The 27,219-nt window shown below is 42.7% G+C and overlaps 2 protein-coding genes across 4 annotated transcripts in view; one reads left to right on the forward strand and one right to left on the reverse strand.

The window, feature by feature from the left end:
• Positions 1-2,407: 2,407 nt before the first annotated feature.
• On the forward strand, positions 2,408-22,469 carry man2a2 (mannosidase, alpha, class 2A, member 2). 2 transcript variants are annotated; one of them, XM_037766129.1, is made up of 24 exons: positions 2,408-2,565; positions 5,015-5,960; positions 6,394-6,651; positions 6,811-6,955; positions 8,172-8,343; positions 8,569-8,696; positions 9,050-9,223; positions 9,725-9,911; positions 11,546-11,723; positions 12,064-12,266; positions 13,163-13,345; positions 13,557-13,671; positions 13,785-13,855; positions 13,956-14,121; positions 15,745-15,981; positions 16,180-16,302; positions 16,608-16,722; positions 16,968-17,101; positions 17,309-17,450; positions 17,809-17,942; positions 18,203-18,280; positions 18,847-19,041; positions 19,140-19,253; positions 19,851-22,469. In XM_037766129.1, exons 2-24 carry the CDS (start codon positions 5,829-5,831, stop codon positions 20,001-20,003), a joined length of 3,537 nt encoding a protein of 1,178 aa, XP_037622057.1. In that variant the 5' UTR covers positions 2,408-2,565; positions 5,015-5,828; the 3' UTR covers positions 20,004-22,469. The 2 variants fall into 2 exon arrangements, with proteins under 2 accessions (XP_037622057.1, XP_037622056.1); XM_037766128.1 differs by lacking the exon at positions 18,203-18,280.
• Positions 22,470-23,975: 1,506 nt separating this feature from the next.
• The window catches only part of furinb (furin (paired basic amino acid cleaving enzyme) b), an 86,395-nt gene continuing 83,151 nt past the window's right edge, over positions 23,976-27,219 (reverse strand). For both annotated transcript variants that reach the window (XM_037766131.1, XM_037766130.1), the window contains exon 16: positions 23,976-26,848. In XM_037766131.1, coding sequence (XP_037622059.1) covers positions 26,139-26,848 — 710 coding nt within the window. In that variant the 3' untranslated portion in view covers positions 23,976-26,138. The remainder of the gene's footprint in view (positions 26,849-27,219) is intronic.

Genomic DNA, 27,219 nt, shown 5'->3' on the forward strand with positions numbered 1-27,219 from the left:
ACGACTCTGGAACGACCTGCCAGAGGAGATCAGGCAGGCTAGCTCTGTTTTGTCTTTCAAATCTCTTTTAAAAACACACATCTCTTTTTTAGAATTGCTTTTTCTTAATCAATTACTCTTCTGCTATTATTCTACTTGTTTTTACTGTGTTTTAGTACTTCATACCTTTGCTTGTCATTTTTTACTGTATCAACTCTGTTTTTATTTATTACTACCTGTTAAATTGTGCTGCTTTTTATGTCTTTGTAAAGCAGTTTGTAAATTGTTTTTGAGAAAAAGTGATTTATAAATAAAGTTATTTATGTTGCATTGCAGACACTCACTCTACTCTAGAAATGAAAGGCTGGTGCATTTATTTTTACAAGCTTTGCTGAAGCTGTTCAGCCAATCACCGACTGAGTGATATGAGACGTGTATATGACCACGTGAATTTCCCCTTCTGGGATAATAAAGTTGACCTTTTTGACCTTTGACTGATGCGCAGGAGATCAGGCAGGCTTTCAAATCTCTTTTAAAAACACACATCTCTTTTTTTAGAATTGCTTTTTCTTAATCAATTACTCTTCTGCTATTATTCTTTTCACTGTGTTTAAGTACTTCGTACCTTGCTTGTCATTTTTTAAAGGGACTGTTTGTAACTTTTTAAGCGTATAAATGAAGCGGGTCGGCACACATGCGTGTTCGCATATGCGCGCTCGCGTGTTGCCGGACTCTCGTCTCCGCTGCCTGCTCTCCTTCACTCGCTGTCTCGCTCCACCTCTAGACGTGAACGCGCGCTCACTACACACTGCAGAAGAGTTAGTTTAGCTCTGAGAATATCTAGTGAATGTAGAGTGGACGTTTGTGCAGAAATGAATGCTGCAGCTCCTCCAGACCAACAGAGGTTTTCCGTGTCTTGTGAAGTGACGGGGCTCCTCAACGAGTTACGTTATCGTCTCATTATCGACCGGGTGCAGGTGTCTTCGGCTGTCGGCTGCGGTCGGGAGGTGATAACGTAACTCGTTGAGGAGCCCCGCTGCTGAAGCCTGCGCTGAGCAGGAAAAGCCAACACTAGGATCAGCATTGATTCATGGAGAGACCTTCGTCTGGTCGGCTAACATTACTGCCAAGCAGCTGAAATATAGAGTGATATTGTGGTTTTAGCTGACGTCTGTCGCCTCACTGTTTTGAGCGATGCTCGTTCATGTCTATGTAGAGCGAGCAAGCGCGAGTTCGACGCTGACTTTCGTTGATTTCAAGGCCACAGGTGTCGCTGTTAAGCAGCATTTCTGAATCTTACAAATAGTCCCTTTAATGTATCAACTCTGTTTTTATTTATTACTACCTGTTAATTTGTGCTGCTTTTTATGTCTTTGTAAAGCAGTTTGTAAATTGTTTTTGAGAAAAAGTGATATATAAATAAAGTTATTGATGTTGCATTGCAGACACTCACTCTACTCTAGAAATGAAAGACTGGTGCATTTATTTTACAAGCTTTGCTGAAGCTGTTCAGCCAATCACCGACTGAGTGATATGAGACGTGTATATGACCACATGAATTTCCCCTTGTGGGATAATAAAGTTGACCTTTTTGACCTTTGACTGATGCGCAGGAGATCAGGCAGGCATCCACAGTTGAAAAATAAGACTAGCTAGGACGAGGACATTGCCACTTATCAGCCAGATGTAATTTCAAAGCGAGACATGCTTTTCTCTGTGAACATATTCAGAATAACCTCTTCAATCAGTCAAGCTCCATCTCTTGGATTCTACCTCTCTCTCTCTATCCTTCACACTAAAACTTCTTTAACCCATCAGATGTCAATTATACTCCTTTCCATTTCTTTTTGTTTTCTTTGCCCGTTTCTGTCTCATAAATTCATACAGACAAACATCACCAGAAACTTATATATATATATGTAAACATGTCCTAGGGGAAAAAAACACCAATCAGACGGTGTGCTGTGATTATTATGACTGTGGCCGTTTATAGCATCCATACCACCAATTTATCACATGTACCTGTAAAGTTTAGTACGACTGTTTGTGAAATTTTTCAACATATACTATGAATTTCTTTTATATACTATAAAGCTTTTATGTCTTTTTAAAAAAAATGTTGACGTACTATGACTTTTTAAATTTAGGCATCTCTTTATTTAGAATTACTCTTCTGCTATTATTCTTTTCACTGTGTCTAAGTACTTCATACCTTGCTTGTCATTTTTTAATGCATCAACTGTTTTTATTTATTACTACCTGTTAATTTGTGCTGCTCTTTATGTCTTTGTAAAGCAGTCTGTAACTTGTTTTTTATAAATAAAGTGATCATGTTGCATTGCAGACACTCTCTACTATAGAAATGAAAGGTTGGTGCATTTTATTCCACAAGCTTTGCTGAAAGCTCTTCAGCCAATCAGCGACTGATGATGCAGCTCCTCCCAGCAGCCTTTGCAGCAGCTCAGTAGGTGCTAGCTGCTATCTGCTAACTGCTTCAGTGTGTAATCTGTCAGTCTGAAGCTTAAAGCTCTCTCACACTGCTGCTGCTGGGCTCTCTACACATCCGGACTACTCTCCTTTTCATGGGTAACGTCACATTTCCTTACTATAACATGTGTTCACAGAGACACAGCGGTCCCAAGGTCGTAGATGAAGTGTTAGCTGAAGCTTTACATGGGAACGGTGAGGCAGGAAATACCAGCCACGTATTGTCTCTGTGGTGTTATCAAGCTGCTGTCGTCTGCGAAACACAAACCTGCCGTGCAGGCTTCCTCACGGATGCTGAAGGACAGCTGTGTGACTGCTGTTCACCTGGATGTATCAGTAGATTACTAACGTTGTCCGACACCTGGAAGCTAGCTCTTATTCCAGATGTGGAGTCTTAATAATGTAATGAACATCTGGTGCTGGTGGCTAGCGCTAGCTTGGTTTAGCTGCATATTCCTGATATCTGTTTATTTATTTAATGATAAGAGGGGTTGTTACAGTTTGGCAAGGCTTAACAGTGTCTGAGTTTACACAGATTAATGTCCTAATGCAGGTGTTTTTAGTGCTGTTCAAGTTTGAAGCAAGGTAATGTTGCTGGCTAGCTGCCACAGCTGTAGTGTTAGCTGACTACAAGTCATCCAAGTTACACCTTAACAGAGATAGATAGGTAGTTAGCCACTGTAGATAGATAGATAGATACTATAGATACTATAGACACTGTAGATAGATAGATAGATAGATAGATAGGTAGTTAGCCACTGTAGATAGATAGATAGATACTATAGATACTATAGATACTGTAGATACTATAGATACTATAGATACTATAGATAGATAGATAGATAGATAGATAGGTAGTTAGCCACTGTAGATAGATAGATAGATACTATAGATACTATAGATACTATAGATACTGTAGATACTATAGATAGATAGATAGATAGATAGATAGGTAGTTAGCCACTGTAGATAGATAGATAGATACTATAGATACTGTAGATACTGTAAATAGATAGATAGATACTATAGATACTATAGATACTGTAGATAGATAGATAGATACTATAGTAACTTTATTAATCATCTACATTTTGCATGATAACTGGGCAAACTCCATATGATGAAAAGTGCAAAAAAAAAACTTTCTGATTGATTACTAAATAGATAGATAGATACTATAGATAGATAGATAGATACTATAGATAGATAGATAGATACTATAGATAGATAGATAGATAGATAGATAGATAGATAGATACTATAGATACTATAGATAGATAGATACTATAGATACTATAGATAGATAGATACTATAGATACTATAGATACTATAGATAGATACTATAGATACTATAGATAGATAGATACTATAGATAGATAGATACTATAGATAGATAGATACTATAGATAGATAGATAGATACTATAGATACTATAGATAGATAGATAGATAGATACTATAGATAGATACTATAGATAGATAGATAGATAGATACTATAGATACTATAGATATATAGATACTATAGATAGATAGATAGATACTATAGATACTATAGATAGATAGATAGATACTATAGATAGATAGATACTATAGATACTATAGATAGATAGATACTATAGATAGATAGATAGATAGATACTATAGATAGATAGATAGATAGATAGATAGATAGATACTATAGATAGATAGATACTATAGATAGATAGATAGATACTATAGATAGATAGATACTATAGATACTATAGATAGATAGATACTATAGATAGATAGATACTATAGATACTATAGATAGATAGATACTATAGATACTATAGATAGATAGATAGATAATAACTTTGAAAACTGTTAAAAGTGAATATAGTGCAGGGTAACAGCTGTGATACACGACTATTAAAAAAGTGAATATAGTGCAGAAGAGACTGTTAAAAATGAGTATAGTGCATTATTATCTGACCTGCTGACTGTCCTCCTTTGTCCCCCCCTCCCTAGAGAGGTGCCACCCAGTGAGCAATAACACAAAGCATACTGTCATTTGATAGTTTTACACAGGGGGATTATGAATATTGAGGAATGTTTCCCTTGATTGCTAATATGCCTCTATCATGTGAGCAGCTTGGGGGTCTGTAGTGCATTTAGATTGTGTTACATACTGTAAATAGAAGAGCTGACAACAGCTGATAACAAAGCCTTTCTTGTTTGGGTGTATTCATCATGTGGCACAGATGATATAAGAAATATTCCAGTTGACAGTGAGGCTATTTATCCAAGCAAACTGTAAGTGCCAGGTTATTATCCCCACTCCCTGCTTAGATAGAGCAGCCTGAAAAGTGGAAGCGGATTATAATCGTGTCGGATTTGCACACAGAGGAGAAACAAGAACACCTATTAGTGCTGTAAAGGAAAACACAGGCTATACTGTGCTCATCTTGATTTTTTGTTTCCCCACTCTTCCACATAGTTCCTTTCACTTGTGTTTCTTGTGACAGTTCCTCTCTCTGTAATACTTTATTTTTGCATGCCCCACTAATCTAACATTTTTCCTAACAGCTGAAGAAGACCCTCTGATGTGATTTCAACTTGGCGCTTGTGATCGAGGACACAGACACACTGCCCATGCTGCTGCCACAGTAGATATGCTGTCACTATGCTACTGAGAGAAGAATGACATTTGTCTCATTTTAATTCCTGGAGCTGCCTCGAGCACAGTTGAGGCTTGATTTAAAAAAAAAAAGAAAAAAAAAGCTGCTGCTCTCAGCCAAGTTGGTCTTTTTCTCAGCCTAATTCTTTGCTCTGCCGCAGCCTAGGGTGCAAACTGTTATGGCACCGGGGGCCAACTGAGCAAAAGGGGACTCTGGCTGTACTGGAGGATTAGGCTGTGCTGTGGGAGTGGGGACTGGACCCGGAAAGCAGGCCCACGGCAACACACATCATGCTGCGGGGACACTAGGCTCCCTGTTCGAGCCCCCTCTGTGTGGCGTTTGTTTTTTTCCTTTTCCTGCAGTCTCATCGGTTTGGATGGTTGAGCACAAAGGCTACTTTGAAGGAGCCCACCGGTGGCTGTGGTTTGGCCAAAGCTGACAGACTGCTTGCCAGCTATTGCTGATTTAGTACCCTTGTCCACTGCTGTAGCCCCCTTCGTTGTGGTCTCCAGTATGGTGAGTGGAGGCTGGAGGCATCGCAGGAGTGGAACTGAACCATTAATACTGGTGTAGCTGGTTACTTTCCATTTCTTTTCTGCACTGTGAAGGATTGCATTCCAGTTTTCAAGGACTTTTTTTTTGTCTGTGCTGGAAAAAAACTGAGTGAAGGTCATTTAATAAAAAAAATTTAAACCCCGGAAAGAAGACTGCTCCAGAGGAGGATGAAGTTGAGGAAACAGGTGACGGTGTGTGGAGGGGCCATATTCTGTGTGGCAGTATTCTCACTGTATCTGATGTTGGATCGAGTCCAGCATGACCCTGCAAGGCGACAGAATGGCGGGAACTTTCCACGGGTAAGAATTATTGCTGTGATGGGGGTGCATATTGTGTGAAAAATAAACCCCCTTTCTGCAGTTGTTTTTGTTGCACTTCTTTTTGCACGTTTTGTTGTGATACACCAGAAGATGGGTAAAAGCAGAAATTAACACAAATACATTATTCTAAATATCTTCATCCCATAACACAAGGCTTCATATATTCTTTTATTTTAATATTCAAATATATATAGACATTTCCAATCATGATTCTTTTGGGCAGATTGATCAAATACTGCTGTTTGCTACCTTGGCTGAATCGGAAGATTTTTCATTGCACATCATCTTATTTATATTCTTAAAACTAAAGTGTGTTCACTGTAACATAGAAGAAGAAGAAGGAGGGTTTGGTTAACAGATGTTTTATGATGTATGTTACACAGCTGTGTGATTTTATGATTTGTGTTTTTAGAGCCAAATCTCAGTTTTGCAAAACCGGATAGAGCAGCTGGAACAGCTCCTGGAGGAAAACCACCAAATCATCAGCCACATAAAGGACTCTGTGATGGAGCTCACAGACACAGGAGCTGTGTCTCCCAGCGGCCACCTGCCGTTCAGAAGCGCCAATGGTTCCTGGGTCCTACCCTTCGACGGCCATCCCACTTTCCTAGCTGTCAAGCCCCAGGATTGCCAATCTGCATTAGGCAGCCACGGTCAAGCAGACGTTCAGGTGAGCTTGTTGCTATAATATAAGTATTTCCCTGTAGATGAAATGCTAAGCAGCTAATTGGCCAAGACGGTGTTATCACTGCTGTGTTCTAGATGTTATTGCATACTTAATTTTGCCATGTGTCTGGTGAGCAAATGATGAGTTTGTATGTCATTATAGATGCTGGATGTGTACTCCATCCTCAAGTTTGACAACCCAGATGGCGGCGTGTGGAAACAGGGCTTTGAAATTACTTATGAGCCTGAGGAGTGGGACAATGAACCACTGCAGGTGTTTGTGGTCCCCCACTCCCACAACGATCCAGGTGAGTTGAAAGAGGCTATAACACACACAAAGCAAAACTTTTGTTGAAAGTTGTAAATGTCTCGGTGCTAGTCTAAAAGTCTGTCTGCTCAAACGGTATCTTGAGACGCAGCCTTGAGCATGTCTGAACATTTTTCTTTCAGCAGGTTAAAAATTGTCTTGTCTGCAGACAAGCCAGCTACTGTGAGGCCCTTACCTGAGTGGGAGGCTAACGACAGGGACGCAGAAATCATTCAAAACTCGATTCATTTGTTCTCATTATTATTAGCATAATGCTGACAGGATTCACGGCTTAGCCACAAACAATGGAATTAGAGAGATATTGGCATTGGAAAGCTCCAGCTATTTATATGCTGAATTGGCTGAAATCTTATTTTAGACTGACATTTCCATTAAACTTGTTTACCAGCCTGCCACATGCTCACTAACTCGACAGTTATTGATATGTTGACAGGCTGCAGAGACCTGCGAATCCTGTCCATCAACAATGGAAATGGGTGTCATTTGGAGCTGCATTTGATTTAAAACTCTGCTGCAAAGTTTTCTTTAGTGTCTTTGTATGCAGTATTCAGTGTCCAGCGTTAATAGACAGCAGGAGAGGTCTGCAAACAGAAAGCATATTGTCAGTCACACTGAAGACGCGTGGAAGCAGGTTTGCCGGTAATAGGCTCATTTCACTAAATGCAAAGAAGGGATTTTAAGGGTTTTAGTCAGCTGCAGGTAAGCAGCTCAAACAATGTAGTGTTAGAAAGACTGCAGTAAAGAGTCATGTCTCTCACAGCTGACAACTCAGTGGCATTGCTTATGATTCAGCATAACTGCAGAAGGATGTGGAACTTTGATCTCTATAAAATATATTATACTACAACATGTGAAACAAATATTTGACAGGATATTTTTAGACTGCGGTATTCTACACTGTTGCACACCGAAAGTGCACAGAAAGTGTTTTTTTAGTCACTTCCTTTGAAACCACTCTGCTAAAATAGCTTTCTGAGGGGAACAGCTCAACTTGAATAAAATATGAGTTTTATTTTGGATCTGTTGCAGCACTTTTTTCCACAGCGTTGAGTCTCTTACCTGCTCTGTCTTCTTGCCTTTGTATCAGCCAGCTCCATATATATATATACACCACATATATTGTTTCAGAGATAGTCCAATTTGTAGCAGACAGTCTGTTTGCCAACATGCTCTTATTTCTCTTCTTGTCTTGTTAGGTTGGATCAAGACTTTTGACAAGTACTACACAGACCAGACGCAGCATATTTTAAACAACATGGTGGTGAAGTTGGCCGAGGATCCTCGCAGGAAGTTCATCTGGTCTGAGATTTCATTCTTCTCCAAGTGGTGGGAGAGCGCGGACATACACAGGCAGGAGGCTATGCGCAAGTGAGTCACGGCTTTAGAGAAGCATCTTTTTAATTATGCCACCTCACTCTTGACAATCAGTTGAGATTTCTTTGATGCCTACTGCAGCATTTTACACAATGGATAGTGTCTGCTTGCAGAGTGTGGTTGCTCTAAAAATAGCTTTGTTATCTGGTTAATGTGGGTCTCCCGTCTTAAGGGCTGGATCATCCTCACCTTGCTCTCTTAATCCCCTCTGTTCAACAGACTGATCCTTGGAGGGCAGCTAGAGATTGTCACGGGAGGCTGGGTTATGACGGATGAAGCCAACGTTCACTACTTTGCCATGATAGACCAGCTCATTGAAGGACATCAGTGGCTGGAGAGAAATCTAGGTACACAATCAGAAATGATTCCTCACACGAGCTATGTGTTTATATCTAGACGAATGATGCTTGAATGTATAAGATGCTCTTCTTCTCCTCTGTTAAATGTTAGACCTTTTGCCATCAATCCCCAGTTCCTTTCACAACATTTAAAAGTTAAAATGATACCAGTCCTCCCATGATAAAATCTGAGCTTGTCATCCCACATGCAGCAGGTGTCACCTCTCGCTCAGTGGGCGATAAAACACTTTGTGCTACTTTCAGCGCTCCCCGCAGAGGAGAACGATTTATCCGAAAGATGCATTCCTTCCCTTTTTTCCGAGCATAAACCTGAACTACTTGCTTTCCGCTCGCTGTCACAGGTATCACTCCTCGCAGCGGGTGGGCGGTAGACCCTTTTGGTCACAGCGCTACCATGTCCTATCTGCTGAAGAGGGCCAACCTGACCAGCATGCTCATCCAGAGGGTCCACTATTCCATCAAGAAACACTTTGCCTCCACACGAAGCCTGGAGTTCATGTGGAGGCAGTCCTGGGGTGAGTGGACCGGAGCCAGCGATGCCATCTGATTCATTTGTTTATCTTTTGCTAAGCTTATTGCAGAATGAGTCATGCCACTTGTCATGGCCTTTTTTTAAAGAGAGGGACGTTTTTTGGAAGAACCACCAACGCGTAATAGCCTCAGAAGCTTTGCTATTATTTCTTGATGAATTGGACATCTTCTGAAGATTTACTGTCCGTTTGTCCTTAATGGAAAAATCCTCTGATATTACACTGTTATATTATCAAATTGTGGTACTCAGCTCTTTTGGGGATGTCATTTCCTTTTTGCTGCTTTATCCAGAATTACTTTTTTAAACGACCCCAGAGAACGCTGTAGGTGTGAACTTAAAGTTTATGAGCGCTGGTGTGTTTACGATGACAAATACCACCCTAACTCAGAGCAGAACAATGTCTTATTTGTGTATTTCATCGTTGCTGTCAACAATCAGTGTTTCTCAAGCCAATGTTTTGATTTTTGCTTCACTGCTTTGACAGACACTGGGTCGAGCACGGATATCTTTTGCCACATGATGCCGTTCTACAGCTACGATGTGCCTCACACCTGCGGGCCCGACCCCAAGATCTGCTGCCAGTTTGATTTCAAGAGGTTACCAGGTGGTCGGGTAAACTGTCCCTGGAAAGTGCCACCAAAACCTGTGGTGGATGCCAATGTAGCAGAGAGGTGAGACATGTGGAGTGTTAAGTCTCTTACTTTGAGTAAGTTACAGGGTTACTTTGTCTCAAAGAACAAGTTTCAGGATGCCTGTTAGACGTAGGCCGATATATCGGCAGGGCTGATATATTAGCTGGAATTAGATTATTGCGGATATACTGTCATTGGTGTATATTAGAACTGAAAGTAGAGCCGATTAGTTGATAGGTCAATTGTCAGAAAATGAATCTGTTAGTTCAATCTTATGAAGGGTTCATTGCATGGGTGAACAAAATTAAAATGCCTTTATTTGACATGGCAATAATTGTTTAAAATGACCACCGCATTGTGACTGACTTAAGTCTTCATCAGGGTCATTGCCAACATTCAACAGCAGCTTGCACACCTACATTGTGTTCCAGTAATCAGTAGAGTGGGAGGATGGTTTTCCATCAATGTGTAAGCCTATTGGTCCAAAACAAGGAAATGATACATCATCAATAGAGAGGAGGAAAAAAGGAGAGGGTGGGGATCCAAAGAGCAACTGTATGTGATTACCACAAAGACCCAGCAGCGCTTCTACTCAGTTGTCTTCATTAATCTGCCAGTATTCTGATAATAGAATAATCAGTAAAGTCATTCATTAAGACATGACGAGACATTTGAAGGTGTCAGCTTTGGCTTCAGTTCACTATTTTTTCTGACACTGTATAGACCAGTCGATTAATGAAGAAAATAATGGGCAGATTAATAGATTAATAAAAATGATTTCAGTTACATTGTATAATGTCTGTCCGTATCTTGGTCTACTCTCAAATAACCAAAGTTAAAGGATCCCAGTCAAATGTTTTGGTTACCTGTGTATGTAAAAACTTCTAGAAAGGAAACCGTATGGGCCTCCAAAATCCAGCATTAGTCGGTGTATATACTAAACATATTAAATACATACTAAAACATTTCTTACTTTTTTGTGTAGTAATGGAAATTGGCTCCAGCTACTGTTTACAACGCTTTCTGGTTGTGACTTTTTTTGCGGTGTCATCACCATTCCTATCTATACAACCGTTGTATTTCTGATTAAATTGTTCACAAGAGCACAAAGTTCTTCATATATCTAACCTCTTAAGTTAGCTCTCAAAGTGCACCAGATTGATGTATTTAACTTTAAAATGTAGGCTACAAAATGTTCTTAATAAATGCATATTTCCAAAGTCAATGACCAAAATAATCGTGATTATGATTTTTTTTTTTTTTTGCCATAATCAAGCAGCCCTACAGACCCACACATTTATACAGCAGATTGGTCACTGCTGTTGCAACACTCTGTTATCTGTACTAGTCTCTTACAAACAAACAAACTAAACTTGAACTTGTGCCAATAACAACAGCCGGGGAGGGTGGATGAACGGTGGGAGACAGACGTGGACTGCAGATAATCTTGCAGCTTTTAGAGGACCTTAAAAAAAACTTTCCTATTCAGAGGACATATCTGTGGCTAATGGAAAATACCCCCCGGGCTAATTTGATCCTCCTCTTTCCAAGGTCATAGTGATTTCCTACAAAACTGCCGTATGCAAAATAGGACAGCTTGGATGCCAAGAAATGTGTCCCCTCATTTTTTCCTTTTTTATTCCCCCTCCCCCATCACCCTCTTTCTCAATCAGGGCACACCTGCTCCTGGATCAGTACCGCAAAAAGTCCAAACTGTACCGCAGCAAGGTGCTTCTCGTCCCTCTGGGAGACGACTTCCGCTACGACAAGGCGCTGGAGTGGGATCAGCAGTACAGCAACTACCAGAAGCTGTTTGACTACATGAATTCTCAACCAGAGATGCACGTACAAGTGAGAAAAATGATTTGTCAACTATAACAACAACACTGTTGCCCTAATATATGTTGTCTTTTTCTATCTTTTTTCATTGTTTTTGTGCTTCTCAGCATGCGCTGTGGTAGATAGAAGCATCTGACTGTACAACCTTTCTTGTGATAATGAATCATGCAGTGGTATTTTAACTTGCTGACGGAACAAAGAATCTGTCACGACTCGATGTTAGGTTCAGAAGATGCCATGTAAGATGAAAGGCGCATGCATTATAATGAGATGTCTTTTCTCCCTGTACAGCTGTGTTTGAGCTAAGTATTTTTTTTTTAACAATGTGTCATGTGTCTGGCTGCTCTTCCAGGCTCAGTTTGGGACTCTCACAGACTACTTCAACGCTGTATACAAAGCAAACGGAGTGGCCCAGGGGTCCAGACCCGCAGACTTCCCAGTGCTTAGTGGAGATTTCTTTGCCTATGCAGACCGAGAAGACCACTACTGGACCGGCTACTTCACCTCTCGGCCCTTTTACAAGAGCCTGGACCGTGTGATAGAGTCACATCTCAGGTGAGGCATAACTGACACCCACAACCTGCGGCGTATTAAGGACACTGTAGCTCTTTGTCGGCGAGTTCTACATCAAGCACTTTGTTTCTTTTTTTGCATTGCAAACGAGATGTAGGTGTGGTGTACCAGGTTCATTTACCTGCAAGATCTTGTAAACAAATTAAAGCCAAAAACATATGGTATCACTTCCAAATAGTCTTTTTATACATGACACTAAACCACACCTTAATCTAGTCGATATTATTCTCTGATACCGTTTAAGGTTTTTCTTTTTCTCTGTATTTTTATCATATGTCATTTTTTTTTTTCAAACGCATCAGAAAAACAGGCCTACATTATGAAATGCAACACAAAATGCTTGTTTTTTTTCACATATACTGTATGTCAGACTTTTTAGTTAGGTGTATTAACATACATTTAGTTCATATGATCGCACAAATTATTAATTGTGCCTTTTAATTCTCATCTTTTTTCTCTCTACTGTGAACAATCAAAATTAAGTGAAACAGCAAAAACCTAAAATGCATGTGGGTTACATGAAAGCCTCTGAACTCTCACACAGGTCTCAGGACCGTGTGGGCGTGTTTAGGCTGTAATTTATTGACATCTTCCTGAGTTTCCTGTTCCGGTTTGTTGCAACTGTTAGTGTTCAGAGGCTTTAACAAACAAGAGCAAGTTGCAGGAATCCTAGAATTGGATTTCAGAGCACTATGAGGGAACATAACAAATAACGTGGTTTAAATGATTTCTTTAAGTTTAAAAATTAAATAAAAAATGCTCAAAGATATTTCTAAAGAATCAGCAGTAGTCTTAAAAATAACATAGTAATGTGAACACACCTTTAGCGGACTAAAGACTCCCCAATGCCAACTGTTTGTTTGTCTTATGTCCTCCAGGGGGGCAGAGATCCTCTACAGCCTGGCGGTTGCGAACGCTCGGCACGTGGGCATGGACGGGCGCTACCCGGTCTCAGACTACGCCCTGCTAGTCGACGCGAGGCAGTCTGTTGGCCTCTTCCAACATCACGATGCCATCACTGGCACTGCGAAAGAGAATGTAGTCGTCGACTATGGCAACAGGTAAGTACCTCAGGGTTTAATGAAATGACAGTATGTATTAAGTTTTTTAAACAGTGCAGTTTATATGAATTAGAAAAATTGTGCGTCCTCTTTTTAACCCTCTGGCTATTTCATACTCTCCCGTTCAATACTTTGAAGCAAAATAACAAGCCATCTGCGGTGACTCTGCTGCAGCCAGCCATTGATTCTTCTTCCTCCTCCTCCTCCCTAGATTAATGCGGTCACTCATCGGCCTGAAGAGAGTAATCATTAATGCTGCTCATTTCCTGGTGATGAAAAACAAAGAGTTTTATCGCTTTTACCAGACAGAGCCCTTCCTGGAGACGGTAAGAGGAAACACAGAGGGACACTCCCACCACTGTATAATAAACTGAATACTTCCATAAGGAACAAAATATGCAGGTTTCTCATTGCGTTTCCGGTGTTATATATTTTGTAGGATGACCGGCGTGCTACTCAAGACTCTCTGCCTCAGCGCACCTTAATCGAGCTGGACTCAGCAGGACCGAGGTATTATCAGCATCCCCTGGCATCTCCTCTGCCTCCTACCTCAGACACTCCTCGCCCCTCCTGTGTTTCTGATTGCTTCCCCCCCCTTTCTCTCTACCAGGTACCTGGTTCTGTTTAACCCCGTCGAGCAGGAGCGTCTGTGCGTGGTGACGGTGTTGGTCAACACGGTCAGGGTGCGGGTGCTTACTGAGGATGGACAGACCCTCCCTGTGCAGCTGAGTGCTCAGTGGAGCTCTGTTACTCAAATGAGTGCAGAGGTATTTGAGGTAAGGTCATTAGGCACTGCCGGTTTCCGCATTGTGGAATTGGCACATCATGAGTGCAGCAGCAGCAGCAGCAGTGTCTGCACAGTTCCCCATCGTTCTCCACCCTGGATCTGTTATAGTTACATGCTTAAAAGGAACAGTGTGTAACATTTCGGGGGATCAATTAGCAGAAATGGAATATAATATTCATAACAATGTTTTCATTAGTGTATAATCACCTGAAACTACCAATCGTTGTTGTTGTTAAGGAGACCAAAGTGGTGAGGGCTGGAGACTCTGGATATTATAAGTATTGGATGTGAGGTAACCAGAATCAGGGAGAGAGAGCCAGGAAAGTCCAGCAAAAAGGAGACTTGTACTGCTCACCTGTACCTAGTTGACTCCTCTCAGAGGATCAGGATAAAGGCGGACATGGAACACTTTCTAACAGTTGTGTTTTCGTTAGCTTAGAATGAGCCCTTTATATCTGCATAGGGAGCGGGTCCTCTTCACGGAGTCAGCCATGTTGCTCCGCCATGTTTCTACAGTAGCACAGAACAGACAAACCAAACACTGGCTCTAGAGAGAGACTTTCACATTTTTACGTTACCTGTAGGCCACCGTAGTTCTTCGACCCGCTTGTGAAACTGCAGTAACGTGAGCCGCAGAGTGCCGCTGTCTTGACTTCTGTTGCTTTTAAAGTATGATGGTAAGGATGGCCTTTGAGCGAGGTGAACGACGTTACCACGGTTTTGCTCTCAGCAGCTCATGTTACCGCAGTCTTGGAAAGGGAGGAGTGAAAGGAGGGGCTACTCAGTTGGTTGCAATCTGCAACCACACAACTACATGCCTTGCCTTTTTTAAGTTGGAAGAAAATAGACTATAAAGACACTTCACAGTTACGTGTAAAGTGCAAACTGTCGGCAGGCGAGTTGCATTGTGGGTTATGTAGGCACCAGGTTTTGACAAGGAAGATGAATGCATAAATTAACAAATAACGATATCCCTGATTCTGCTGCATCAATTTTGGCGATAGTGAGTCAAACAATGTTAGGAGGTAGGATTGCATTTCTAAAGTGCTCTTAACTATCGCCATGTACCATGAGAGAGCGAGAGGGGGAGAGAGGGGGAGAGAGAGAGAGAGGGGGACATAGAGAGGTTGTTGAAATTGAGTGTGTAGTTTTCCCCTCTTTCCTTTTGATATCTACCTGCAAGCTAGCACTAGAACAGATGTGTTTTTCTTTCCGTTCTCAAAACCAAAAACTGAATCAGCTCATATTGTATATTGAATCTGCAGCAGTAAAAAGGAAAAATATCCCATTTGCTTCGCCGCATCTCTGTCGATTCATTTACTGCGCCCAAATAAAATCCTCTCCACCCACAGAAAGCAATGAATTTAAATGTAGCCGAGCAATACAAACAGCCTCATTAACACCACCTCTCATCACATTTTAATTACAGCACACTGTTGCTGATGTCGAAAAAGCTTTTAACTTTTTAATGAATGGCTCGCTGCCGACACTCGCCGTTCAGATTAACAAGAAAGATGAAAGCCGGCGCTGTAAAACGCAACCTTTTTGTTTTTTCCTTCAAATGTTTGTGTGTATGAATTTACATCCAGCTGTTCTTCCACCCTCCATCCAGGCAACATTCATGGTCCGTCTGCCGCCGCTGGGCCTGGCTGTGTTCCACGTTTACGACTCTCCCGACTCGCCCATGACGCTCCGCTCCGACACCCTGCTCAGGCTGAACGGTCGTGGCGTCACCGCTCGAGCCGCGGACCCGCTTCCTGTCCGCTCTCAGCAGTTCGACCCTCAGACCTTCTACATCAGCAGCCAGTCTCTGACTCTGGGCTTCTCTGGAACCACAGGCCTTCTGGAGGTTTGTGTTTTTACTTTATATCTGAATCAAGGATTTGCTCATCTGTTTTTAACTTTGATCTCTTTGGAGAAAACGAAAACGTAATTTCCCATAAACCCTGGCTGTTTGATCTAAGTGAACATGTCTTGTTGCTACTCAAACATCCTTTCATCTCTTATCTAATTCTGTTTTCCTCTTTTATGACGCTTTCATCTGCAGAGCATCAAGCGCAAGGATGATCCTCAGGAAGTGAAGGTTCAGATGCAGTTCATGGTCTACGGCACCCGTCCCTCTAAAGACAAAAGTGGAGCTTACCTCTTCCTGCCTGATGGAAAAGCAAAGGTATTCTCTCAGTTGCTGAAATCTCAGATGTTTTCCTTGCCTCTCAGAAGGCTTTGATAGAGTCTCCCTTGTGTATTGTGTCACTGTATCATGCTGGGGTGCTCGGGGCACGGAGGCAGGCAGACTGGGTGCTGCTTTATCATTTCTTGATTTAAAGACAACAGAGCCTAAGGGGGCTTAGCTGCTATACTGTATCTAGTCACTTATTCTGTTGGTGACTTCTCTCTCCGTCGTTCTTCCTCCTCCGTTTTCAGCACATATTCATGATTCCACTTCTTTCTCTCTCTCTCTCTCCCTGCTTTCAGCCCTACAACCATAAAGAGATACCTGTGGTGCGCGTCGTGGAGGGGCCTCTCTTCTCGGAGGTGGTGGCGCACTACCAGCATTTTCAGCAGACCATTCGCATACACAATGTGCCAGGTAATAATCGAAACCTAACTGCACAATGGAATCAGTTCAAATGGCTCTTCCAAATGCTTTTTATGTTCAGTTAAATGCACCAGATGGTACAATACACCGGCCAATATATATTTGAATTACTTATTTTCCTGTAAGCTACCTACTTTTTTACTTAAAGCAAGCAAATGCAAAATTACAATTTGCAAGTGTACATCACATATTCCTTCTGTGGCCTGATCTTTGGTTCTGTGTTTTTCTATTTTCAGGGGTGGATGGGCTGTCTATAGACATCACCACCATGGTGGACATAAGAGATCAGACCAATAAGGAGCTGGCAATGCGACTGATCACCGACATCCAGAGTGGAGACGTCTTCTACACAGATCTCAACGGCTTCCAGGTCAGTCCCACCCTCGGCATTAGAGAAGAATAACTTGTATTTCTTTGCATACTGTCCGACTATAACAATGTGTATCTCTGATTACCAGGATGATGATTAGTTGATAACCTTAAACTGAATGTAGTGGCATTTTCCCCCCGAAAACTTCCCATCTTTCCTTGCACTGTGAGTTTGACATGTCATTCTGTGTTTGATCTCTTCTTGTAGATGCAGCCTCGCCGCCACTACCTAAAGCTTCCCCTGCAGGCCAACTTTTATCCCATGCCCAGCCAGGCGTACATCCAGGACAGCCTTCACCGCCTCACGCTGCACACAGCTCAGTCCCTGGGTGTCACCAGCCTGGAGAGTGGTCTGTATATTATTACTTTTTATTCAATGTTGTGTCATTTTTCTTCATTTCATTTTTAATGAAAGTTGTCTTCTGAGATGCGCACTCTCTCTTTTTCTTTGTTTACCGTCTCTAGCTCTGTATGGAATGGTATTGAAGCACTTAACTCTCCCTCTTATCCCTCGAGAGGTTTTTCAGAGAGCAAAAACCCGTTCATACTCTCACGTTAATGCACTCAGCTAATCCTTTTATCATCGTTACGTGAATAACAGAGGCGTTTTTAAAATGACAAATAGCTCAAAGTGTTCGTCCTCATCGACTGATGTCTGAAAGTTCAATACGCAGGCTTTGTATAATAGATGTCGTCCTCGTCCCTCAGGCCAGCTTGAAGTGATTATGGACCGGCGGCTGATGCAGGATGATAATCGCGGGCTGGGTCAGGGCCTGAAGGACAACAAGAAGACGACCAACCGCTTCCGACTGCTGCTGGAGAGGAGATCCACCGGCAACAAGGTCAGTGAGATGACAGCTGGGCGAGCGCTTTTTGAAATTCCAGCACGCCACATCTGCCTCTGGGACGCTGAATGACTCTCTATAAGCTCTGTGCAATGCTGTGGAATATAAGAGTGTCGTTACCTTCACTCTGTGCTCGTTAACACCTTTGTTCGTACCTTTTTCCTCAGCACTCGTTACCACCCCATCTGTGTTTATGTTCTCCTCTCCCAATCTCTAACTTTGTTTTCCTTTTTGTTTTTTCACTCCGTTACCTTCAGCATGATGGCTTCTTTGCCAAACTGTCGTCCTTGTTTCATTCTTTCCTCTCCAAAATCTTGAGTGGCGGAGATCAAGAGGTAATGTTGCCTTGGCAACTGCAAGGATGCTTGTTAGCCTACATCATAGTCTTTGCCGTAGCTCCAGCTCCTTTTTTTTTTTTTTTTTGCTTTCCTCCACCTCATAGCCAAACCGGTCCATCTTTACGACAGCACCATCGACAGTAACGAATGATATAATTCATCAAGTAAATGAATACACATTGGCAGCGAATGGAAAGCATTGGTTGCAGTTTTATCATCCAGCTCTCTGGTGAAACTGATGATGGCACTCGGGACCAAGTTGCTCCGGCTTTTCACAAAGCATCAAACATCATGTTTGAAAGACTGTAATGCTCTTAATTTAAAAAATGACACCGCAGCGCTGTGGCTGCAACAAACCCAATATAGATCGATTGGTACTGTCTGCGTCTGTCTGGACCCGAATTAGAAAATGTACGTCGTAACTCTGACAAAGTAGTTAGAGCCTATTCCTCATGTAGTGCAGTAATAGCAAAACAACGACTCTAGAGGTGAGTCATTGATGTCGTAGTAGTTACGCTGTCACTTACCTCCGTGGCTTAAATCTGTCTCTGCCCTCCTCCCAGATGATGGACAGCGCAAAAACCAGCTTCCCGTCTATACTCAGTCACATGACCAACTCCTTCCTGAACCACGAGGTCTTGGCGCTGCCCGTCCTGCCAAAGAGACGCGGCATCCCTCCCCTGCAAACCTTCTCCCCTCTCAAGTCCATCCTCCCCTGCGACTTCCACCTGCTGAACCTGCGCAGCATCCAGAGCCAGGTGACAAGACGACAAAAAAAAACAACTAATGTATTTTTTTTTTTTTTTTTTAAGGCTTTGGTTGTATTGAAATTGACACGTGTCTTCTGTGTGAGCAGCAGGACCCCCACTCTCCGTCTCCGTACGCAGCCTTGATCCTTCACCGTCTGGCGCTGGACTGTGGTCTGGAGAATCCGAACCTGGGCTTCAACTGCACCACCACACAAGGACAGGTCAGGGTAGAAACACCCCCCCACCCCATAAAGAAACCAGTTTGCTGTATTCTCCTCTAAGCTCTCAATCCTTTTTTTTACATGAGCAGAGATTTGTTTGGTTGTGAAATGGTAACTTTAAACTTGAGTTTAATATATCTGTTCTATACTACTTTATATACTGCTACTCCACTACATTTCAGAAGGAGTGATTGTACTTTTTTACTCTGCCACATTTATCTGACAGTTGTAGCTATTGTTTAGTTTGCAGATTGATATTTTTAAATACAAAACTTATGATCAGTTTATAAAATATGATGTCTTATTACTAGTTAAACTAACGAACTGTATTTAAAGAAGTTAGTTCGAGAGTGCTGCTTAAATATTAATGCTGTCAGGGGCTGGAGAATTTTTTTTTAAGTGTGTTATTGCTACTTTTACTTAATGATCTGAATACTTGTTCCAACATTGGATTTTGTTTTCTCCCTGCTGTAAGCTGAACTTGACATTTCCTCATTCCCATATTTGCATTCTCAGTTGCACCAGCTGGTTTAGTTTCTGACGCCCTCGGCCTTCCCGCCCTTCTCTCTCTCTCTCTCTCTCTCTCTCTCTCTGCAGCTGAGCGTATCAGGACTGTTCAAGAACCTGGACCTGCAGCTGCTCCAGCCCATGTCCCTGACTCTGATGCACTCCAGCACGCCGCTGGCCAACGACTCCACCATCAGCCTGGACCCCATGGAGATCTCCGCCTTCAAGCTCAAACTGCGCTAAGAGCCGTCCGGACTAAAAGAGGCAATAACAAAAACCCACCAGACTCCTTGGACCAAGAACCAGGCCCAAGCCGGGGGCCACAGAAGGGAGGGGGGGGTCTGGGGTCTCTCTGGTTTGTCAAGCAGAAACCACAAACACTACAGCTCGGAGAGGAAAGGTTCCACTGTAACAGGACTGACTGCACAGCAGGGGGCAGGCGATAGCTGTTCCTGTGGACGCCTTCGAGAGCAGCAAAAAAACCCGGGTGAACTCGCAGCTGTTCCACAACAAAGAGAGTCTGCCAGAAATCGCTCATCAGATGCAACCGGGTGTCTGTTTGTCTCCGTAATCGAAAATGAAATCTCATTTTTAGTTCTGCTTTGTAAGAACTCGTGTCTTTTTCTATCTTTGCTCCATCCTGGACTGAACTACTGAATGTAAATATCCCAAATGACTGGAGGGGTTGGGGGTGGGGAGGGAGGGCTGGGACTCGTGCCACATCAGAGTGCAATTTACAAAGCTTTATTTGGTGTATGGGTTCATAATTTTTTTTTTTTTTTTAAATGTATGCAATGAAGAAGACGCATCACAGCGATTTGTTTTTGTACTTGTAAGTCAAATTTTTTTTGTTTTTCTTCGACAGACTCGAATGCGGCAAAGAGAATGTGCGGTCTCTTCTCAGCTTTGCGAGGAGACCCAAGCTGCAGCTCTTTAAGCTCTTTATCGTACGTCTGAGTCCAAGAGTCCCACGTGGGTCACTGCGCGATAACAATGTGATCATTAATCATATCCGATGACTGTTTACCTTCTGTTCGCCGGTCTCGTTTTGTAGATAGTCGGAAGACTTTCTTCCCTTTCACTTCTTTTTCCCCTCCCTGAGCTTCCTTCTTTGCTGATGAGAAAACTGTCCGTCATTCCTGTGCTCGTACTTCACTGCTGAGCGGGTGGTTTTGTGTACCATATTGTATGCAGTAGAAGACTAGACAAAGACTTTACCTCATATATATCAGTATGTGTGTGTGTGTGTGTCTGTAGAGTATGTGGATGTGAATACTTGAGGGTTAATTTTTTTTGGGGGGTGTATTGAGGTTATAAGTGCACACTATCAGGGACCATTCATAGTACTGTTAGGTATCATCCATCAGTTTGGCCGTCTGTGTCGAGCCGTGGGGGTCGTATCATTGCAGGACAAAGGGAGCGTCCCATTGGAGATAGGAACAGAAATTAAAAGGGCTAGTTCACCCAAATTATACAAGTGGTATCTGGCTATGCAGATAGATTTAGTTTTGAGATATACGTCTCTAAGTTAAGTCTTTAAAATTGTCAGATTATAGTGAAATGTTTTTCTTTAAATCACTTGTTTTGTAACGAGCAGCTATCCAAAACCAGAGAAATTAAAGATCTTTAAACTGAAAAGTAGCACTCGTCATTTGAGAAGCTGAAATCAAAGGTTGATTGTCTTCGCAGGATGCATGTATTGCATAATTTCCTGCTGGTATAAAACAGTAAAATGTTGATATCTTGTATACTAACTACAAAAAAGATTGGTATATAGCACATATAACTATGTATGGAATTGGGACACTGCAATACTCTGTGAAAACTGTAGTTTCTGGAAGGAGATGTTGCTGTTGCACTTCCATTGGTGGTAGAAATCATTCTCAAAACCACGACACATCAATCCAAAACTATCTGCATGTCAAGATACCACTAAGTGATCAATGATTTATCTGAGAAAATAAGATATTTTTGTAATTTGGGTGAACTGACCCGTATCAAACCGTACACACAGGGATCCTCGACACAGAAGAAATCAGTTTCTTCAGATGAGCTGCAGTTTGTTTTTTAATGTTTCAGCTCCACAGTGCTTCTTAGTCCGAGGCTGTCTCGAGGCACTCAGCCTTTTTTATGGTGCGCATCTGCCTCCCTGACGGCCGTGGAGGATGTTGTCATCCGTGTCCAAACCTGAGGCCGGGCATCTCGCAGCCCACCTGTGTCACACTTTGTACTGCGCCCGCCATCTCACCCCCGCCCGACTGTGTCCCATCACTTTAACCGGTGGTCTTCTTCATTCTTCTTCAAAGGAGGATCTCCTCCTCTTGCCTGATATCTGGTCTGCCATAGCTCAACACATTCTGCTTTCTCTCTCTCTCTCCACTCTGAGCTCTGCAGATTCCCTCCCTTCCTCCCTCCAGCTGCTGTTTCTATAAGACCAGACTTCACTGCATCTTAAATTGCACTTTTCTCACGTTGTCTAACCTCGTCATAACCTCGTCATAACCTTTCTCTCCTGCTGTTGTCGGCGTGCGTCTGAGTCTCTGTATAATGTCTTTTTTTGTACGTGTTGTAGCGCTGTTTTTTTTGTTTGTTCAGAGGTAATATATGAAGGCAATCTTCTGTATTTGTTAATTCATGATGGATTAAAGCTGCATTAGAACAGAGGAGATGGGGATTGAATAAAGATCAAAACACAAAGATGATCTTAAAGCAAGTTCTCTATCTGAATTTAATTAGATTTTTTTCTCTTCTTTTTTAATCCACCAGTGAATCACTGCTGTATTTTTTGATTTAAAGAGCTTGATTAAATGCTCCATCAGTAGGGGGCAACATTGAGTCAGTCCAGTCCATGCCTTATTGATGCTGTCATGTCAGGTCAGAATTACTTTTAGACCATCCCTGAACCTTTACTTGTTTTGCTGTCAACCTGATATTAAACCGAGCAAAGGTGTCAGTGTAGAAACTCACGCTTTACATCACATGTAGTTAACAGCGGCAACTTTCCACCCATGTGTACACAAGGAAAGGTATCGGTGACAGTGGGAGGTAAACATGAAAAGAACCGTTTCTTTGTTCACGCTTCATAAAAATGAATCAGCGACACAAGAGGAAGAAAAAGAGAGTGTGGTGGCAGGGATGCCTGAGGCCTGAGAGTGATCACTGCACAGCATGTGTGCAGGAGAAAGGAAGTGGCTCTGTGTGTGTTATTGTGTGTGTGTGTGTGTGTGCAGAGCGAAGCGATGCCTGTGGAGGCACCCTGGGGACATTCAGCCTCCGCTACTGTGTTTTCTCAACCTTTCTGGTGTGGAACCGACAGTCGGCTTCAGATTCAGCACAAACACACAAACACGTAATGTTTGACCAGCTGGAATAATGACAGACTGGAACCCTCCAATTGATCTGAATGTGAAATCCGTTAATGGAGCTCTGATTTGTTGTTGTTGTTTTTTAATTAATCTAATATTTCTTGTTTGCCATGCCTTGTTAGTGGTGGGCGGCATTGAACAGAACATGACAGCTAATTAATACAGGCTAAAGGGCAAACAGGAAGGAAGACAATGAGAACCAGCCCACAGAAAACATGCCATGATGCTACGAATAAGGGAGACAAGCTTTCAAACCCATTTTTAAAACTACATGAGCTACAATTCACTATAATTCACGCACACTTTTATTCTCACACATGCCGCATTTATAATGAAAAGCATGATGCATCCGAGGGGCGCCGAGTGGTGCAGCCAGTTCTCCCGGCAGATCTAATTATGGGCCACAGAATGAATGTACCTTCACCCATGAACCCGGTTACCTGCCTCCGTAGAGGGTGTTAACACAGGGAAAGCTGCTGATGAACAAAGCAGCTACCAGCTGGCATTGTTTTCCCCCCAGCATGCTTACAAATCTATCTCCATTTATATTAATTTAAACTTTTAAGGGGGCCGCGATATTGAAGCTTGAGAAAACGGTTTCTTCGAGGCTTTTTTAATCTGGCAGCTCGCACCGCAACTGGATGGTAAGGGAGAAGAAGAAGAAGACAGACTGCTGACACACTGTTAATGCTAAACACCAGGAGTGAAGGAAACACTCTTGCGACAATGATATACGGCCGTGAAGAAGTGATGAACCATCTGCTCTCTCGGGTGTGTGTGTGTGTGTGTGTCAGCTTAAGATGCATGAAACCCCCGGAAGTTTTAAAAAAATCTGGCACAAACAGTCCCATCTATGCAACAGCCAAAGTCATTTTTATTCCAGCATGAAACTGATCTCCACAATATTAACATCCACTGTCAGTTAAATAAAAAAGGATATAAAACAAACATAGAAAATGCGAGACAAGATCTCATTACTTAATCACGGTAATCACTCTGGCCTTTAGATCCAAAAGGCTTTGATTCGACTGGCGTATAGCGGCAAGTCTACGCTGTTATAGATGAGGGAATAAAGCGTGTGTTTGTCTTTCGATGTATGGCGCTCGGAATAGAAAGGGAAAAGAGCTTCACCCTGATGAAGATGTTCTGGCAGAGAGGCCCCAAAATCAATATATGCTCTGTGGGGAAAATGAAGAGAAAATGATCTCATTTCTTACCAGAAGCAACCAGGAGGACAAAATGTTGCAAAGGTCAGCCAAGCAGCTTTGGGCTAAGTGATTTTTTTCATTTCATTCAAAAACAGTGTTACTCCACTACAAGTCAATGAGATTTTGTGACTGATATCTATCCGATATGTCTATGCCGTGGTGCCAATTCCCAGTGTGCCTTGATTGAAAACAGCATCCTCCGCAGTTTCCTGCTTATCAAACAGCCAGCGGGATGTTTTATTATGCCGTCCCAGTACGCTGCAGAAATCTTCCATTTCAAGTTTTCGTACTGTTAATGAACAGCGTGTCATCTTTACGACCCCCCTGGCCCGCAATCTGCTCGGGAATCTGATCAAATATAACGCCAATTTATTACACGTCTGCCTCTGCTGATGGCCAGGTGTTTGTGTGTTGGGGACAAATCAATGCACTCCACTGGCTTAGAGGAGCACTCGTCACAGAGAGTACTTCTCAGCCTGTTAAGGTTGTGTAACGTTCTTCTGTAGTTCCTGGAGGAGCTTTGACAAGTCGGACACAATAACCCTGATGATGTCATCGGGGTTATTTTGAACTCTGATTGGTCATTGGGTTTGGAGAAACTGGGGGTGTGGAGTTTGAAAAGCAGGGGTATTTACCAGGCAGAGGGGCTCTAACGAAAGATGCTATTGAGTTGCATTATGGGAAATGTAGGATTTTGACCTATAGACCTTTTCAAGCTTGACAACAAACATTCAAAATTGGTCCTTTTGTAGTTCCTTTTTGCAACGTTTGTTAGGCTGCGTATGAAATCGCATACTACGCACTACATACCCAATAGATGTATTATCATTCAACATACTTTTGTGTGAATAAACAGTAGTATGTGTCTTTTCGGACGCACTGAGCACTAATTTACCTGCCTCCTTGCTGGTTGGAGACGCGAAACCATGGTAACCCCCATGCCAACCTCATGTGACCCATCAATCAATCGTCTTTATCTGAACTAATCCAATATATACGTACGTATTACAAACACTAGCAAAGTGAAATCTTATACTTTCACTTAAATTGAAGTGTTATTGACGTTACAGAGCTGTCCGTCAACGTCTGCTATGAACGCTGTCGTCACTACCGCATCGCATTGTGGAACATCTATGCCGCCGTAGTGTCCAGCGTTTGCATATTGTAATATTTTACCAGAAATAGTACGCAATTTGCGTACTAATGGTTTCATACTAAGGTTTCAGACATACTAAAAAATCACACATACTGTTTTAGCGTACTAAATAGTATGTTAGTATGGAATTTCGGACGCAACCTTAATGCAGTAGCTGACAGGAAGTAAACTTGGACCAAAACTTTTGCCCTTGCAACCGATTGGTAATGAAAAGGTCTATAGATAGGACTAAAAGTCAGATTATCTTAGCCTCTGTTGCTTTGACTGATTTTGATCTCTCTTGTAACTTCATGGGAGTGCAATACGATGTTTTACTGAAAACCCCTTTGACAAATTGGACAAAATATGGTCAAGCAGGTCATTAAAGTAAGTAACACAGTTGCATAACACCTCAAATTGGTGACAGAGTCAAATGCATTATGATGAATATTTTGATCCGACATCAAAATATGAATCAATTAAGATAAATTAACAAATGTAAATAAATACATGAAAAAAAAACAAATGATTGACTCTTTAATGCATTTGGATGGGGGGTGCTGATGGGACAGTAAGGCCTGCACCTGTGTGATTCTCCTCCATGTATCAGCTCCATACAGTCAGATCTAAATGCTGATGAGACCCAGGATGTCAGCGGACGCAGGTTCAGCTAGATCGAGCTCTGTGTCTTGATAAAAGCTGTCCTCTCGCCGTGACCGTCCACTTCCTCGCTGTCTGATTCAGACTGGTAGGCGATCATGTCCTCGTCCCCCCACACAGTGGGGATCCCCTTGTAGCATATCCGTGCCTTCCTCTCCTGTCCTTGGCCGAAGCCAAAGCCGAAGCCCACCCGCACCCCCCTCGTCTCTGAATACACAGAGGGCAGTTTGGTCCTCCAGCCCAGAGAAGCGCCGCCTGAGCGCATCTGCAGCAAGAGGAAGACCCCGACGAAGGCAGCCAGGATGAAGGCACAGCTGAGCACGGCCACGACGGCAGGCAGCTGATTGGACGGAGCTACGCTGACCCCCGGAGGCTCCTCGCCTTCTCCTCCACTGTCATCCGCCGCTGCTGGGATCTCCTCCTCTGGCTGGGCTCCCTCACCCTGGAGTACCACAGCTAGGGGGGATTTGCGCTGGACCTGGTTCTGGTGCAGGCAGGAGGTCAGAACCAGGTGGCTGTGAGGCTGGCAGGACAGGCAGTCTGTAGGCCCGGTGCCAGTGCAGGTGAGGCAGGCAGAGTTGCAAGGCAGGCAGGCCTGGACGGAGGACAAGTCCACCCAGTTCTCCAGGGACAGGTTGAGGAGCTGCGGCCCCGAGGTGAAGCCCGGCGGGCATAACTTCACACAACCCTGGAGGAAGAGGGAGAACCCGGGGCTGCACTCTGCATGGAACGTAGGGGATGAAAGCATAAGGGAGGTTAAGTCTCATGCAATCCAATAAAACACAACCAAAATAGAGTGCTACAGGGATGATGTCTTTTTGTAGGCGAACCAGGAAGTTAGCATCGCCGTGGGTTCCCTCAACAAAAAGCCAATAGGATTTTTCCATTAGGTTTTGGATTATTGCAGAAAATAAACTCTGTGGCAAACAAACGTTTATGATACTTACACGTTTTGCTACAATAATCTCCACAAATGAACACCACTTTTATGATATTTGAAGCGTGAATGCAATCGGCAGAAGTAAAAAGCTAACGTTAGGCTATAAACAAACTCAGCTTGTGTTAACCACAGACCTTATTTCAGGCATCTA

Source organism: Sebastes umbrosus, chromosome 4 (genome assembly GCF_015220745.1).
Source record: "Sebastes umbrosus isolate fSebUmb1 chromosome 4, fSebUmb1.pri, whole genome shotgun sequence".
Taxonomy (NCBI): Eukaryota; Metazoa; Chordata; class Actinopteri; order Perciformes; family Sebastidae; genus Sebastes; species Sebastes umbrosus.